General features: G+C 38.5%; 1 protein-coding gene across 1 annotated transcript in view; it reads left to right on the forward strand.

Moving 5' to 3' along the window:
- The window catches only part of aacs (acetoacetyl-CoA synthetase), a 103,013-nt gene that overhangs the window by 48,133 nt on the left and 36,359 nt on the right, over window positions 1–18,521 (forward strand). The window contains exons 8-10 of the mRNA XM_052032020.1: window positions 4,150–4,300; window positions 8,358–8,438; window positions 10,757–10,881. Of these exons, the coding sequence (XP_051887980.1) occupies window positions 4,150–4,300; window positions 8,358–8,438; window positions 10,757–10,881 (357 nt within the window). The remainder of the gene's footprint in view (window positions 1–4,149; window positions 4,301–8,357; window positions 8,439–10,756; window positions 10,882–18,521) is intronic.

An 18,521-nucleotide genomic window follows, 5' to 3' on the forward strand; every position in this document is an offset into this window, starting at 1 on the left:
GAGAAAACAAGTTAGTTTTAAATTGCTGAGAAGTAGGGGATGGATGGATACAACAAAGGGACTATCTTTAAGATAAGTTATAGAGGTCATTCAGTCAATGTGTTAATGAATCAATTAGAGAAGAAATGGAACAAAAGCAGTGAGATGAGGGCAGTTGGAGAGTGAGAGTACAGATGCAGAAATGTGGAAAAAAAAAGATGTGAAATGCAGGGCTGTAGGACATGCCCACCATCTAGAGTCAGACTCTTAATGAATGTAATACCACACGGATAGACTGACATTTATTAACTAGAAACTTTTTAATGAATGTGTCTTTAGTTTAGTTGGAAAGGAAAATAACAAACAAAATCAGCTTGTAATTATATAATGCCTTCCCTGACTTTGGGAAGTGTCAAAATTCTTCACAGCCATTTAAGTGCGTGTTCACTGATAAAACAGAGAAAAAATACAGCAGCCAATTTGAGCACAACAGTGAGATCAATATGCAATTAATGGTGTTGGTTCAGTGATAAATGTTGGCCTTGAGAACACTGTCTTTGTTTGAACAGTATTGTATGATCTTTTGTCTCCCTGGGAGGACATGTAAGACATTGAAAGACAGGTCTGTAAAACAGATTGCCCTGGAGCATTGGTCTAGATTATGTCCTTAAATCCTCAAATTGGGTTTGAACCTACATCAGTTTGAATTGAATGCTTCTGAACAACCAAGTCTACACCCTCCCGTAAATGAGAAGATTGTGGGTTCAAATTCCATCCCAGGACTTGAGCACACAGTCGGCAAATAATATGCACAGTTGAAGGTTCTGTCTTCTTGATGAAACAAAACTAAGATGGGCATTCTTCAAATGGTTTATCAATGGTACAATTTGAAAAGGAGCATGGAGTTATCCCAACAGCCTGATCATCATTTGGTCCTCACCAGTATTACTTAAATGCAGACACAAGAGACTGCGTGTGCTGGAATCTTGAGCAAAAAACAAATTGCTGGAGAAATTCAGCAGGTCAAGCAGCATCTGTGGAGGCAAAGGGATAGTCGACGTTTCAGGTCAAGACCCTGCATCAGGGCCCTTTTGTTCCAGAAAGAAGTAGAGGGCCCTAAGACCTTCCTGATGGGGGATAGAGGTGTGTGAAGACTGGACATTGATGGTGGAATTGAGGCTGTGAAGGCCAGGGTAACGGAAGTTGTCAAAGTGGTGGAGGGTCCAAGGTGTTCCAGATGTCGGTGGGAAGGGACTGGACAAGGGGAGACAGGATAGAGTTGGGGTATGGGGAGGTAAGTTCAGTGGAGCAAGAGCAGGCAGAATCAATGGGCCTATCAGGACAGTCCTGTTTGTGGAGCTTGGAGAAGAGATGGAAGTGGGCAGTGTGGGGTTGGGGCACTATCAAGTTGGAGGCTGTGGAGGGGAGATTTCCTGATGTGATAAGATCTGTGATGGTCTGGGAGACAGTGGCCTGGTGTTCATGGGTGGGGTCATGGTCCAGGGGTAGGTCTGAGGAGGTGTCTGAGAGCTGCCATCTGTAAGGTAGAGGTCAGTCCACCAGACTATAACAGCACCACCCTTGTCTGTGAGTACTTAAATGCAGAATAAGTTTAATTTCCCTTTTACTCCCTCCTTAAAACAGATTTTCTATGGTTTTTCTTAAAAAATTATTATTTTCCATCCCTCCTTTGATTGTTTTGGTCTTTCATTTACCTCCTGACTTTGGAAGTTTGGAGGTGGAGTTAATGAGCTGGGAGTTTTGACGCAGTGCACCTTTTTTTCAGCTTCATGATGGAATTCGATATAAAACGTAATCAATAACTGTACTCGGGTCTTGCCCATTTCAGCAAATTCTGTCACACAGTTACTGTCATTCTTGTGTCAGGGGCTATTGTAAGCACGAGCCCCTGATGTTGGCGCTGACCTTAAATGGAGGGGAAAGGTTGCTCCTGCAATAGTAAAAGAACCTAACCTTGACTAGGCTGTTGCCAGAAAGTCCAGCAGTGAATATGCCAATGTGATTGTCTCAAGGACATCCTTCTTGACAGCAGTTCTTCCTTTCTTTTCCTGGGGAAGTCCTGACCACCACAGCTGCTGCCCAAGGGAGATAATGCTCCCCCCATAAACCCCCTCCCTAACCATTCAAGGGCAACTCTGAACCAAAGGTGTACATTGGGAATTGCTGCCTTAAGAACTCCCAGTCTGGCAAGTGCACGAGGAGGCAGAGGCAGGTTTGATTGACCTTCTGGTCTACTGCCTATTTTGTATACCATTGCTTGAACAAGATCCCAGTACGGTGTGCATACTGGCCCCCTGTGGTGTAGAACAAACTTGTGCAGGTACCCACACAACATTGATTCAATAGGCTATGGAATGTCCCACCTTTCCAGTGCATCAGTCAATCATAAATAATTTGTTTGCGAATGCTTTCCAGGTTATCCTCATAAGACAGAATATAAAATAATAGCTCGATGGAAATTATTCTGGATATAGATAAAAATTTCAACACTGTATAGCTAAACTGGAGATAACTAGATTATTAGGCAGGCACAGTAGTGTAGCGGTTAGCGCAATGCTATTACAGTGCCAGCGGCCTGGGTTCAATTCCAGCCACTGTCTGTAAGGAGTTTGTACATTCTCCCCGTGTCTGCATGGGTTTCCTCCGGGTGCTCCAGTTTCCTCCCACATTCCAAAGACGTACAGGTTAGGAAGTTGTGGGCATGCTATGTTGGCGTCGGAAGCGTGGCGACACTTGCAGGTTGCCCCTAGAACACTCTACGCAAAAGATGCATTTCGCTGTGTGTTTTGATGTACATGTGACTAATAAAGATATTTTATCTTATCAAATTTCTGTGGTTGTTTTGAGCTATGAGGGTTTCAGCCTGCACCCTTACAGCCCTATTGTATAAGAAGTTAATTTTTTGCAATTACATGTGTTTACTAGAATTTAAATTTTATTTGCAGAATGTATATGCTGACTTCTATTGCAATTAAAATTGACATTCAATAATTCATCTTATAATTTTAAGTTGTATTATTTCAACTTTAAAAATAAAGTTGTAACATCTTGGATGAGAGAGAACACCGAGATTAAATATGCCTGATACATTGCTCATTCCCAATTGCAACCAGAGAAAGCGAGCTGGTTTCTAAGTCCAAATACTCAGATTTCTTTTTTATTAGCGTGACTTGAGCACACTTTTTTAAAACTTATAGTTCTGTACACTCGGTAATTTTGTTGATATGTTATTTGAAGGCTGATAAAACAAAACACCATATGCAATGTGTGAGATGGAATTTGTTATTATTTGATGTGATAAAATCTTTCTCAGCAGTTTTTCTTCTTTACAGATTCATTCAAGTTTATTACCCAGGAATTCTGATTTTTTTAAAACTTAGTGTTCAGTTCTGAGACAATTCCACTGTGATAAAATTGCCCTCCACAATATTGTATCACAAAATCTAGAAGGCATGAAACTGATGTAGACATGATGTAACTATTTTTTAATAACAAATTAAAGGAAGGATTAGATTCAGAGCACTCACTTTATTACAAAGATCTGTGATTTATTTTTTTGAAAGCAATGACTGGGTGTTTCTGGTATCTCTTCAAAGACAATTATCTTATTTTGGGGCATCTTTCTTCTGGGTAGCCCTTCAATATCCAGCCACTGTCTGTAAGGAGTTTGTACATTCTGATCAAGGATCTGCAAGTCTGAGCAACTCCCTGGGATAACTTCGGAGAAGTTATGAGTGCAGCTTTCCCAGCTGGTGTATTGATTCTGCTGGGTCCATGGTATCCTTATTGGTGCACCTTCCAGTACAACTGGGTGCTGCCACTCAGGGCATTTGCCTAGCCTTTTCCCTATAGTCATTTCACAAAGGTAACCTGTAGGAGATAAGCCAAATGTCCATGAGTAAATTATTTATTTTAACATGAGAATGGGGTTGATGGGGAAAAATAAATCAGCCATGATCGAATAGCAGAGCAGACTCGATGGCCCAAATGGCCTAATTCTGCTCCTATGTCTTATGGTTTAACATCAATAATCTTGTTCACATGAATTTTCTTGGCAGAGCTAATGAAGGAATATTTTGATCATGATTTCCCTTGGGGCTTTTGAGAACAGTTTAATGTGTTGGCTTTCTCACTTTTGTGTTTTTACAGCGTGTTTCTAGATGAATTCCTTGCCACTGGGAAGGAGGGAGACCATGGTCCACAGCTTGAGTTTGAGCAGCTGCCATTCAATCACCCGCTTTTTATTATGTACTCCTCTGGCACAACAGGGGCACCAAAATGTATGGTGCATTCAGCTGGGGTAGGTAATCACTGCGATAAACATTTGAGAACTGTTGAATCTTATTTGCCTGAAATTAGTTGGACATACTTTAACCTTTTATGCTGCATTGAACTTGCATTTACTAAGATTTTTAACACTGGGGTTTTATGTCCCTACCCATTCTATATTGGTCCTTACGTTCCTCCTGTTCAACGATTTACCTTTATTGCCTGTTTTAAGGATGTTCCCAAACATCAGTTAGCAGCTAAACACCACAGGTGCTCTCAATCTGAGGTTACCTTTAAGAAGTGCCATTGGACACCTGCTTGTAATAACTAACATAACTATTTTTAAAACATTAGCTTGCTCACAAAATGTGCTCCACTAATGGAGCTCATCATAAGCATGCTTGCACATAATCAGATGTAAAGGGAAAATTACAATTGCATGAGAAATAATTAAAACCTTGTATTTAATGAAATTGCCCTTTTCTTGCAATAGTTCCTGTCAAAAGTCAATTGATGTTTCAATTAGAATTTAATTTTGGATGCCATGTATTTGGCAAAATCTTAAATACTTTCATTTGGAATACAGAATATGAAATATGCAAGGTATTGCTATGAAATGAATACAGTATCAATAATCAGGCTACATTCTATTTATTTATAATGGTTAGCTCAGTCAAGCCAACATTATTCAAAAGCATTTCTGCACACAATATTTAGAGGAGCTATTTGATTTGGTTGATTGATTTTTGGAAAAAAGAACAGCATTGTTTACTGTTGGATATAATTTTATAGACTTTTAATATTCCTAGTTTCTTTAAAAATATAATGGAATACAATTTTTTTAGTCTATCTGATGCATGGTACAGACCTGATTGTAAAAGTTAGTTTAGAAATTTCATTAGGATCCAAAAATGTTGCTATTTTATTTTGAAATTTATTTTATTCGTAATTTCATAATCTTTGAGCTGTAGACAGAGGAACAGATTATTAAAAAAGTCATCATCTTTGATGTAGCAGTAAAAGAATGATGTGGCTAGATAATTAGGTTGAAAATATTGGGATGCAAGTTAGAACCAACTGTAACATGCTGCATGGAAAAGCGAGATAATTAAGTGTTTTGCCTGACATCAGTATGTATATGAAGGCAAGCGTAATTTTTTTTCCTACAGAAATTTTGTTCACTTGAAACAGAAGGGGTATTCTGCATGAACTGATAATGGAAGTTGTATTGTGTATTGAATCAGAGTTTCACTAATTCATCAGAAAGTCCCAAAAACTCAGTCTTTTTGAAGAAATATTATAGGCTTCTTATTTATAATTTCTGTTTGACTTGGTAAATTTTAAATTGGGAGAAGTTGAGTGCCTGGTCCTGAAAATCCACACGTTTATGATAGATTCAGAGTAGTTGGGTGGTCTTTGTGTTGGCAACTATTTGAGTGTGATCCTTCCTTTGGTTAGTGCTGGGATTTCTTGGTGTGAGGGCTGCGTCTGCATACCCCCTCTTCTAAAATGACACAGCCCAGGAGAATTCCAACCGGTAGTCATAAGGAACTGTACAATGTAATGGATGTACAATAATGTGGGGTATAACCCACACCAAGTTTGTGATGAGGTAATTTTCATAAGCAACTCGTTTTAAGATGGCTTTCTTGGGAAAGATCCTCTTCCTCAAGTGATGCACGATTCACTTGGCCTACTATTTGGTGGCCATTGCCAGCTCTCCCACTGTTTGTGGCTGCATTCCTTATGGAGACTTTCCAGGCCTGGGGAATCTCAGCTGGTAACTGCCAAGCACAAGAGGTCCTATTTCATCATTAATTGTGTGGGTGAACAGCATAGTGGGTTTTGTAGGCCACTGAATACATTTGTGTTGCACAATATTGAGCGAAGTATTTTAAAAATTAAACAAAACAGTAGATTCTGAATTATTTTTCTCCGATTTCTGTATGGTGGGCAGCCATGACTTTACAAGTCTGATAATGCATGGCTGGAATCTATGATAGTAATAAGTTGATAATATGTCTAAATATCTCCTCACTCTTCACCTTTCCCCCTATTCCATTGAACAAGATGATTCAGGTATTTCCAGTTGGTATGTGAGGTTAAAGGAGATCTGACCCTGTACTTATTCGGCTTTATATTTTTCTTCATTGTGGTAATCTAATGACTAATCATTGATCAATCTGGGAAACAACTTGATAAAGTAACCCTTTTCCATAGCTATTGTTTACTGGCTAAACTGATATTCTGTATCACTAATTGATCATCACCAGATAGCAAGTATCCACCCCTTGCAAGTAAATGTAAGTAAATTTTCTTGGGCTATCAGATCTGAGATTTACCATTACAAAGTAATTCCAAAAAAAATTATTCTATCAACTCAAGAGCGATCTAATAATAATTGAGTTCTGCATTTTTAAAATTCTTTTTTTTCAGTCTTTTGATTTGGGGAGCCAAGAAATATTCATAGAACTCTGACGATCAATATGTGGTGGAAAGTACAAGGGCATTCAACGCAGAATTAATATTCCGTTGCCATATTTTTGCTTTGTTAAATGAATTTTATTCTATCATCATTACAGAAGCAGCAGTGGAAATGGGAACTTTAGAATATGGAAGGAAGGAATCAGTACCTTAATGACAGGCTTGTTGAGTCCTTGAGATGCTGGCAGCTGTGGTTTTTCATTTTAATTTATTAAATGACTGATCTTATTTTGAAAAGTGCTTTTGTTGAAATACTGCATCATCCATAAATTCCATGCACTGAAAGGCAGTTTGCCAGAAGATTATTCTTCTGTTTAGTTTGCATTACCTTTATCAGCACAGCTCTGGTGTTGTTACCAGTTAGTTAATTCATTGATTACATTTAGGTGAGAGACTGGGTCAACCTGAGAATTAGTCATTAGCTACAACCTTGCTGAAGAGTGTGCTGTTAATCATTATTACCAGTCAGTGCAGTTCTCAGAATACTGGGAGGTGTTAGGTTTTGTAGTGAAGAACTAGGCCACTAGGTGGCACATGTGTTGCATTTCCATGCCATCCAAATGGTAAGTAAATTCAATCAGGATAGAATTGTCACCGTCTCACTTGAAAACATTCATAAATGAATCAGTTCTGATTTGCTACAGCAAACATTTCTCATATTTCATTTAATCTGTTCAAACACTGAGTTACCCAAAGTCACTTAATTGGAGGCAAACGGAACAAAACTACGTACATTAGGTTGTTAGTTTTGTTCCGTTTGCCTCCAATCAAGTGAGGTTGCTTATATGTTTAAAAATTAGAGATTCTAGTAGATAGCAATATTTTAACTGCTTATTTTTTAAACCTTGAAACCTAGAAATTAAATTTAAACCCGGTGGATGGGATTTGTGCGAATGAATCCACAAAGCTGGTAATTTGTGGGCTCGTCATGACCCTTGGGGAAGGAATCTGCTGCCCTGATGTGGTCTGGCCTACGTGACTCCAGTCTAACACAGTTGGTTAACTCTTGACACCTCCTGAGTTGGGACGTTTGCCCTCCTGTGGGGCGACTGTGGGAGTCGGATGGACCTGGGCCCACCTGTTGGATTGGATGGGGGAAGAAGTGGGGGAGGTGTAGTGTGTGGCCCACTGGGTGGCAGGAGGTAGAAGTTGAAACTCTAATCCACCCACCTATCTGGGGCGCACCCAAATTCTGGCCCAACTGAAAGGTGAGACCCATTTAGATTTTAATTGCTCAAGACATTTGATGCATCAGTGTCCCATTGTTTAATCTTAGAAGAGTCCAAGCAATTGCTGGGTGCTATCATGCTGTGTTCGAGACTGCATTGGAATAACATGTGAAGACAGAAGCATTTTGAGACTCTTCTCCTGCCAGTGTTTCGTCATTTCTGTTCATTGGGAAGATTTGCCTTGTACCTTCACATACTGTTTGCAGAAATGTTGGGAAGGAGACTGCATGAATATCTGCCTCTAATTGTAAAATGGTTTAGGATTTTCTTTTAACAAGAGCGTAACAGCAAATAATCTCTGCACACTGAAATGTCTTGGCAATACAGCAGCAAGTCACAGTTAAAAAAGGTTCATGAAGTATTATCTCTTCACAGGGCACACTCATCCAGCACCTGAAGGAGCACATTCTCCATGGCAACATGAGCAGCAGTGATGTCATTATCTACTACTCTTCAGTAAGTGCAGATTGTAGTGTGCATGAATAATGTACAGAACAGGAAGATTTATCATACTGCCATTGTTGGAGAACAAATAAATCTCTGCGGTTGTCAAAGCAAGTTATTTAATTTGCATAACCAAGAGCAGCATGGCCCTTTCTGTAAAACAAAAATGATTGTACTTAAATTTATTTTCATTTCATGGGGAAAAAATTAAACTGACGATGAAATTGAAAGGGCGGTGTGTCTCAAGTGCAATAGAGCTGGCTTCGTGATATTGTAACTTCGTCACAGTGAATGTTATGTCATATCGGTTGCTCTTGCAGTAGGAATTGCAGTGCTTGCAATTCATTTTCAAAATTTGTTCTCGTTTCTGTTGTCGATCTGAGGTTATCTAATATTACTCTTTTCCCCCTTCAAAATGGCTGTCCTTCACCAGTCTGATCTTCCCCCCTTTCTCTTTAATTTTGTTCTTCTGTAATACGCACCTTTACCCCTGACTAGCTCTGAGATTCTTCCTAGTGATTAAATTGTCCAATTGCACATTAGCATAGAAGGCTCTAGCATGGATTTCTTCTGGGGATTGGATGTGAATTGGATGATCTGAGAAGGATTTGTCCACTTCTTTCCACTGTCTTTGTTTCTTCTTGCTATGTGTTCCATTTTACTCTTTTCCTGCATTGTTTCTTTTCATTTGTTCCTTCATGCACTTTTTCTTTCCTTTTTACTTATTCCCTATTTTTTGTTTCCCAGCCACCAAGAAGTTACCCATCAGACTTTATTTCATTCCATATGGAGTAATGAAATAAAATGGACTTGGCTTTATAGACCTTGCCCATTCCCTTCAGGGTATCCCAATGTTCATCACAGCCAATGAAGCAATATTTTGAAGTGTAGTCATTGTATGAAGCATAGAAGCCAACTTGTCCAGGCTGCCACAAACGGCAATAAAAATAGAAAGTGCTGGTATCACTCAACAGGTCAGGCGGCATCTGTGGATAGAAAAATAATTCTAATGTTTCGGGTCTGAGATCTTTTGTCAGAACCATAAACAGCAATACGTTAATGACCAGATAAACTGGTTTTTAGAAATGCTAATTGGGGAAAACCTAGTGGTTAGGACTCTGGGAGACACTCCTATGGTCCCCCAAATGGTGTCACGGGATCTTTTGTGTCCACCTGAGAGAATACACAGGAGATCAATGTTATAATTCAATCAAAAGTTGGCATCTTGACATTGATGCACTCCCTCAGTGGTGCACTGCAGACGTCAGCCTATGTTTTAGTATGCAAGTCTCTGGAGTGATACTCGAACATTCTCGTTGGGAATGCCCTGCTACCAGCTGAGCCAAAGATGACAGATGAGTTTTGTTTCATCGTGAAAAGAGAACAAATTAGCCACAGACTTGTAATTGGGTCCAAATGTCTTTATTTTAAGATCTTATAATTATTGATCTCTGTCTTTGCTATTGCACAGAGTTCAACATAAAACAAAGTTATGTTGAATAAATCCATTTCAGCTTCCATTTCTGCAGCAATTTTAGGCAAATGTCTAGACAGGTGAATATTTGAAGATGTGTCTCATTAAATCCATCTCTCACTAAATGAATGTATTAGAAAATATATAATTCCCTTGTTTACTTTCTCTCTCTTGTAGTGCATCTGGTGGAGTATTCAAGGAGAGGCCATTAAATGAATTTTGTATAGTTATATCATTGCCTGGTTTAAATATGAATTATTACATGCCACCCATGGGAGCTCTTGACATATTCCTGCCCAAATGTCTGTGATCCCACAAGATCAAATTTGGAAATTGGCTGTCCCTGTCGAATTGGTTCTAGTCATAGAGTCATACAGCAAGGAAACGGGCCTTCGGCCCAACTGGTCCATGCTGACCAAGATTCCCATCTAAGCTCGTTCCATTTGCCTGCTTCCCATCCAGTTCACATTTAATCCCCAAAGAAAATCCATGGCGGAGCCTTCTATGCTAATGTGCAATTTGACAATTCAATCATGAGAATGAATCTCAGAGCTAATTAGGGGTAAAAGTGTGTTGTTACCAAAGCACAAAATTAAAGAGGTGGGGGGGGGGGGGGGGGGGGGGGGGGGGTGGGGGGGGGGGGGGGGGGGGGGGGGGGGGGGGGGGGGAATCAGACTGCTGAAAGACAGCCATTTTGAAGGGGGAAAACAGTAATATTAGATAACCTCAAATCAACAACAGAAACAAACAAATTTTGAAAATTAATTGCAGCACTGCAGTTCTTAATTGTGCCTTCTAATTCTGTTACTTAATATTTGAGTAAAATTGCATTTCTTCTCCTGATTGCATTCTCTAGACTGGCTGGATGATGTGGAACTGGCTCATTTCAGCTCTTGCTACAGGAGCTTCGGTTGTCCTGTATGACGGATCTCCTCTGATCCCCTCACCAAACGTGTTGTGGGACTTGGTGGACAAACTTGGGTAAGACATTGTTGATGTCATTCTTGGATTACATGAACATGGATGAAATAGATTAATTCGGTATCTAAGTAAGAAGGAAAACATCTTTAAAAAGTGAAAATTGGAAAAAAAACCTGCAGATACTGTAATTCTGAAATGAAAGCAGACAATGCTGGAAACACTCAGCAGTTTGGACAGCATCTGTGGAAAGATAAACAGAGTTAGTGTTTCAGGTCTGAGACCCTTCATCAGAATGGCATTCTGCTGACCCGAGTCTTTCCAGAATTTCTGATTTTAAAAACTCTATTTGACGCCTTGCAGAAAATGCATGAAGCACACCCAAATACTTACTGATTTCATCTCAAAGGTGATGCAGATACTTTTATATTGGTTTTGGGTTCAGTACTAGAATTTCTGAATAGTTTTAAAAGTGAAACTAATTGAAGTATATCTATAAAGTCATTTTATAGTTGGTAGCATCTATAGTTCTGGTTTCAGATTTAAAATGCATCAAAATGGAGCTCCAATAAAAATATAATTTGCACATAAATGATATTCATATGAAAACTTTTTTTTCATTTTTAAACTTCTGACTCCAGTTCCCTCACATGCAAGTATGCCAAAAATTAATTGGTAGTTGAAGCAGTTATTCCACTCTGAATTAACCTTGTTTTGAATGGGATAGATGGGAGGAAGTCTATTATTATGAATGGTTTGTAATATACTTTTGTGTTTAGGCAGTCTACATTGGTGTAAATAAGGACTTTATGTGCTGATATATTGCCATCTTCAATGAAGGAAGAGTAATTAGATTCCTCTATATTGACGATGGCAATATATCAGGTTCTTCGGGTAGGGCTTTGGTATTTGTGCTGTTGTGTCGGCAAGGGCTTGCAGTTCTGTAGGGAAAGTGGGAGTTTGGAAAAGGAATGCTTTTTCAAATGATGAGCTGTAATTTTGGGTTATAGCATTTTTAAAAGGAGGAAATATTTTGGTTTGTACACAATATTCCCTCCACTTTTTAATCAAATTGAGCAGGTGTTTTTATTAAGTTTTATTCTGTGTGTTTGAAATTTTTTCTGCTTGCAGGAACTTCGGTTAAATCTAATACTGTTCCAAATTGTGGTGAATGTGATGTCCGGCTCGGATGTATATTTGGTGGCTTTAATTGTACAATGGTTAAAGTACTAAAAATAAGCATCCGTATTCCACTGTCAAATTTAGCTTTTATGATTCTATTTTTTAAGTATTGGTGATTGGAGTGTTGGGGCTTAATCATTTTTGCTTCATAGAATTGTGAAAATGTTTGTCTGATAATGTAAACATGAATTTTTGAGCAAATGGATTGTATATTGTTTTCAGTGTTTCAATTTATCAGTAATTCTAATTATTACAATTTTAGCTATTGCAGACAGTCTTGAGTTACAGGACCCAACAGAATTACAAAAGAACTGGAAGGACTAGAACAGCTAATTTATGTCTTGATTGAGAGGTAATGATATAGAAGTGGTAATCGTCAGACTCGTAATTTTTTTAAAAAGCATTATTTTATAAAGAAGGGCATATGTAAATGAAATGATAGTTTTAAAAAAAGTTTCAACTGATTTTTGTTTTGACTTTTGATGACACTTCCAGGTTAGTTAGCTGAGATGGAAAATAATTCTGTTACATCCTTTTAATTTACTAATGCTAAGAAGATTAACCTTCAGCAGAACCCTTGTCACACAGGAACACTAAATGGTTGGATTGTGCAGCTGGACAGCTGTAGGGTAGAGTTAATTGAAGGTTGATTTCAATGAGCTTCATTCTGCAAAAAAAAACTTTGGAAAATTATTGTTCCAGCAAAGCAAAATTTTGTGTCCTTGAAGGCTTTCCTGATACATTTTATATTGTGTTGAGACAGATGGAAGATGCAATGTTTTGTTCTTAATATTTTTTCAATACTAAGAATTGTTGATATAATCATAAATTGGTTTTACCCAATTTCTAGAATTAACCTGGCAGACAAATTAAATACACAAAGAAAGTAGCTTTCATTGCTGCTTAGAGGAACAATACATAAAAACTGAAGTATGTGTTTACAGGCATAATTTATTGCTATTAGTATATTAGCATGAAGTTATGTGAAGTGGAGTAAGAACTGGAGGAATATCTGTTTAAAAAAAACCCTGGCTAGTAGGACACACAGGGTATAAGACAAAATCTGAATCCTGTAAGCTGTCACTGTTGGTAGGCATCTTACAGAATTGCTTTCTAAAATAAAAGGTTCTATTCTCAAGTGAAGTAGTCATCTCTGTATGTGAGTCTGAATAACGTAACTTTTAGTGATTTTTTTTGTTTTATGCTTTTGAGATAACTAGCATGTCAGTCGAGCAAGAGTACAGGCCACAGTCAAATTCAGTGGCAAGGTAAAGAAACAGAATCAAATTAGAGGTCATTGAAAGTAATTGGTGAAATTCTGGAAAAGTTAACAGGACCCTTTGTGGAAATCAGCATTACGAAAGGTTCAAATAGACAAGACAGTTTCCATTATGTGGGTAGGAGAAAAATACGCCTGTAATTTTTGGCTGACCAGATGCACTCATGATAGTTGATAGCAGATTTTCAACTCTGTTTATGATCCAGGTGAAACAAAATTTGAATTGTTCTTTTCTGCCTGAAATTTTCTCATTGAGATTAAAATGTTGACACAATTCCCATCCTGGGAAATCGCAAATGAGCTGAAAATGTGTGAAGAGATACAGAGGTTCAGAAATTTTCTGGCACATGTACTGTGAGATGCTGGTTTATGTGGAACAGCCTACAAAGCTCACACCAATGTATGGGAAACTCTATTAGTGACATCTTGATCAAGTTTTAGAGATACTTTTTATCTTCTCACTGGTTTACGTATGAACTAATCAAGATGGTCAGCATTGGTAAGTAGGGAAAATTATGTTGGTTCAAATGGTTAGCTGAAAACCACAAAGGACATGGTATAAATTTCACTATAATTCTAAATGTTGGCATATCCATTTGTCTACAGCACTCAGTTGCTTGAGGGAAAATTGTAACACATGTTTGTTGCTAACTTTTGACAACTCACCATAGCTTTTATATTTTTTAAAGAAGTATTCTTGTTAAAAGTCATGTGATGTATTACCTTCAGGCAGATTGATTTTCAACCTGCATGAGTTGAGAAACATTTTTGAAAGTTACAGTTCTGACTGGAGCTTGATACTTCAAGGCAACCGTGATCAGGTAGTTTATAATATGTGGCAAAAGTTGCCTCTTATCTACTTCTGCTGACATTTTTGCTTCTTCAATGGCAAACAAACCAAAAAGTGAAGCATTAAGGAATGAAGATTGACTTTCCATACAACAAAATATTCTTCTTAGGAAATGTTTATAAGCTTTCTTGCAATAGTAATAGGCACAATAGTGTAGTGGTTAGCGTAATGCTTTACAGTGCCAGCGACCCAGGTTCAAATCCAGCCACTGTCTGTAAGGAGTTTGTACGTTCTCCCCATGTCTGCGTGGGTTTCCTCCGGGTGCTCCGGTTTCCTCCCACATTCCAAAGATGTACAGGTTAGGAAGTTGTGGGCATGCTATGTTGGTGCTGGAAGCATGGCGACACTTGCGGGCTACCCCCAGAACACTATGCAAAAAGATGTATTTCACTGTGTATTTCGATGTACATGTGACTAATAAAGGTATCATCTTAAAATAACAGTAACACTGAGTTAACGTGTTTATTTTCTTTGTGTACAGATCTGCAGTTTCTTCCTGCTTTAAGTTACAATCCAAATTTAATCAGTGGAGGAGCCGCAAGAGACTGCAGATACTAGAATCTGGAGCAAAAAACAATCTGCCGGAGGAACTCAACAGGTTAAGCTGAAAAGTTGACCATCCATTTGCTTCCACAGATCCTGCTTGACCTGCTGAGTTCCTCTAGCAGTTTGTTTTTTTGATCAGTAGAGGGCAAGATCATTCCACTTACCAGCTGAGCATTTCAGTACTGTTTATATTAAAAAAAACAGCATTTTCAAGGCATTTTGATATTTTAAAAGGGTTCAAGTCTTAAAACCATTCCAGACTCATTTACAGGACTCAGAAATTATGGGGGAAAGAATTCCTGCATTAAGCTTTAATCATCCATCCCTTGAGCATAAACTGGGGAATATTAGGAAAAAAAAGTTAGTCAATTTAACCTGATCCTTGCTGCGAATTTCTGGATTTTATTGCACAGTTTCTATTAAAAGTACCTGGAATGCTTGGAACTAACTACAGGGAAGAAATGGTGCTGAACTGTGCAATAGGAAGCAGGCTGCTGGGGGCACATATTTACTTCATGTGTTGGTGACACAGAACACATTTTGTTCCAAGAAACCATTGCAGTTTGAGCCACTTGAAGTGAGTTTGTATGGAATCTCATTCATAATTTGACAAGTTATGCTGATAATGAAGTTTTTAAAATATACTTTGAAGAGCTTCTAATTATTTGGAATAATTGGGGTATAGCCTGAATTACCAATTTCAATAACGATTCTGAATAGCTCAGTTGGAAGCAGGTCTTAATGGATAATGGGACTGAAAAGCAACTTCGACAATTGAAATGGTCAGGGTTGATCCCAAGATCATTCTTTGAGAGAAGTCTAAATGTAATGAATGAACCCACATTACATAGCAACTTCTAAGTTATCGACATCCCTAGATGCTTTACAGTCAATGAAGTACCTTAGATGTGTACTACCTGTTATAGTATAAGAAGTCAATATATACACAAATTACTGATGATTAGATCATTTGTTTTGGATAAAAACAAAAGCTGTTTTAAATACTCAATGGGTCAGGCACTGTCTATGGAATGAGAAACAGAATTAATATTTTGGGTCAGAGACCTTTAATTGGAACTGGGAATGATAAGAAAGACCACTTCTGATGAAGGGTCTCTTGCCTGAAACATTGATTCTGTTTCTTTCTCCACAGATGCTGCCTGCTCTGCAGAGTGTTTCCAGCATTTTCTGTTTTTATTTCAGATTTTCAGCATCTGCAGTTTTTTAAAATATACTTTCACCTGCTTTATGGCTGGTTGACTGAGTTGTAGTGAGAAATTTTCAGACATATTAGTCTTTCACAAATACGTAACAATTAATTTCCTATGGGTTTTACTGGCTTGACAGAGTTGTCTCCAAGTTATGCTACTCTTTCTGGTTTTAACCATGACTGACTTTAACACCACTAATGAGGCATGTCTCGTGGAAACAATAGGCCTGTCGGAATTAGAAAAGGTCAAATCTGTTAATTATTCATTTTCCATTCCTGTCAGAGTGAAGACATTTGCTGTATTCTGTGTTACTCAAGCAACCTTGATATCTTAGAGCATGGTTTTGTTTATGTCTGGATAATGAGATGCAGTGATTTTAGTGTCATTAGCAAATATGACTAGCAGGTGACCATTTGTGGGATCCAGATTGTTAATGCAGATTATTCCTCAAATCCCTGAGGTTTCTAATGACTGTGAGACTCTGCTTAACACTTTCTCATTAATATCTTTCACAAATGTTCAGTCTCTGGCCCTACCCTGCAGCTTTAATTTAGTTGGATGACTTCTATGTGAAACTTTTCCAAAAGTCCTAAGTAAATGAATGAAGTACCACAGTCTTTACTTGAAATCTGTTGAAGTCAAGGAGGTATGCTGGACATGATTTACCCCTTCTTGATGCATGCTTACATTTACCATGAGAGATCCAGCCTGCCCTGAAGAATAGATTCCACTATTTTATGGGTGAATGAACCTTCTAGTTTCTTCTTGTTTGTAAATAGAGTCATAGAGTTTTACAGTATGGAAACAGGCCATTCAGCCCAACTCATCCATGCTGACCAAGTTGCCTACCTACGTTATCCCATTTGCCTGTGTTTGGCCCATTTCCCTCCAAACCTTTTCCTATCCAAGTACTTGTCTAAATGTCTTCTAAACATTGTAATTGTACCCGCGTCTACCACTTCCTCTGGCAGCTCATTCCACATATCCACCACCCTCTGTGTGGAAGAAGTTACCCCTTAGGTCCCCTTTAAACCTTTTCCCTCTCACCTAAATCTATGCCCTTTAGTTTTAGACTCCCCTACCCTGGGAAGAAGACTGTGACCATCCACCTTATCTATGCCTCTCATGAATTTATATACCTCTGCAAGGTCACCCCTCACCCTCCTACGCTCCAGGGGAACAAGCCCCAGCCTATCCAGTCTCTCCTTATTACTCATATCCTCCTGTCCCAGTAACATGCTTGTGAATTTTTTCTGCACCATTTCCCGCTTTTAATTACAACCTTCCTGTAGCTAGGCGACTAGAACTGCACACAGTACTCCAAGTGTGGTCTCGCCAGCAGCTTATATGACGACCCAACTCCTGTACTCTGCTCCGACTGATGAAGGCAAGCGTGCCAAATGCCTTCTTCACCACCCTGTCTACCAGTGTTGCCACTTTCAGGAAACTATGTACCTGTACCCCTAGGTCTTTTGGTTCTACAACATTCTCCAAGGCCCTGCCATTTACTGTGTCAGCCCTGCCCTGGTGTAGCTTACCAAAATGCAATACTTTGCACTTGTCTGAGTTAAATTCCAGCACTAGGTTTGTTCTCAGTCTTCCAGACCAACCCAGTGCCCAATGATTCCTCCAAGACTTGGGAAGCCTAATTCCCTTTAACTTTAAAATTCCCTCCCTGCTCCCTTTTCTCATCTGTGCTGCTTGATGGTCTGTATTGCCTGTCTACCTGCAATGGCTAAAGCACATTCATGTTTTTGTGACTGTGTCTGAACTTAAGATAATAGGAAAACAGGACATGACTACTCCAATTAAATTTAGTCTGTCCTTCTCATTATCAGGTATTAGCCAGCAGTCTGTTAATCTTGCTGTTCACTTGGCTTTGAAAGTGGAAAAGCATAAAAATTAAATACAACCCTCATCTATCCCTGAACTCAAGGCTAAGCCTAGATTATTTAAGTTTCTTAAGTGGGTCTTGATTCCACAACCTTTTGACTCTGAGGCAAGCAGAACATCAGTCAATTCGACATCAGAAATGAACTCCAGTTGTGCCTGTATCTGTTTTTTATTAAATAGGTTATGTTGGTTTGCTATATTCCATTACATTACATTAAATGCTTTAGACATTGCATATTCTCAGGCAGTCCAGTTGGGTGTTCACATCTGTTTTGTAGTCTGCAAATTGCAAACATCTTCTTTGAGGTTTATCTTCTAGTTAAAGTTTTAAAATTCTATAGTTGTCTCTTTTCAGAGAGTATCCAGACTAAATCAGGTCATTGATTCTTATTTTAATTTATTTTGGCCTCATTGTGAAGAAATGACCTAAATAGTGACTCACTTGAACTGTTTGTCAGAATTTAACAAAAGTTTGCAAAATGTAGAACAATATATAACAGTTGAAGGTATGCCACTCTGCATGTATTTTGAATATCCTTTTCCCTGTATCCTGCAAGTAAATTTGCATTCTTCTCATGCATTCAGACCAGCAACCAAATGCTCTTGGTTATACACAGCAGTATGATCTTCTGTAGGTTGAAATGATTGATGCATTGCATTTTCAGCCAATATAGAAGAATAGCTTGACTGAACAGCCAGTTCATGTTGCAATTTCTAAGGCATCATTTTAAAAAAAAGCTCC

Source organism: Pristis pectinata, chromosome 17 (assembly GCF_009764475.1).
Source record: "Pristis pectinata isolate sPriPec2 chromosome 17, sPriPec2.1.pri, whole genome shotgun sequence".
Lineage (NCBI taxonomy): Eukaryota > Metazoa > Chordata > Chondrichthyes > Rhinopristiformes > Pristidae > Pristis > Pristis pectinata.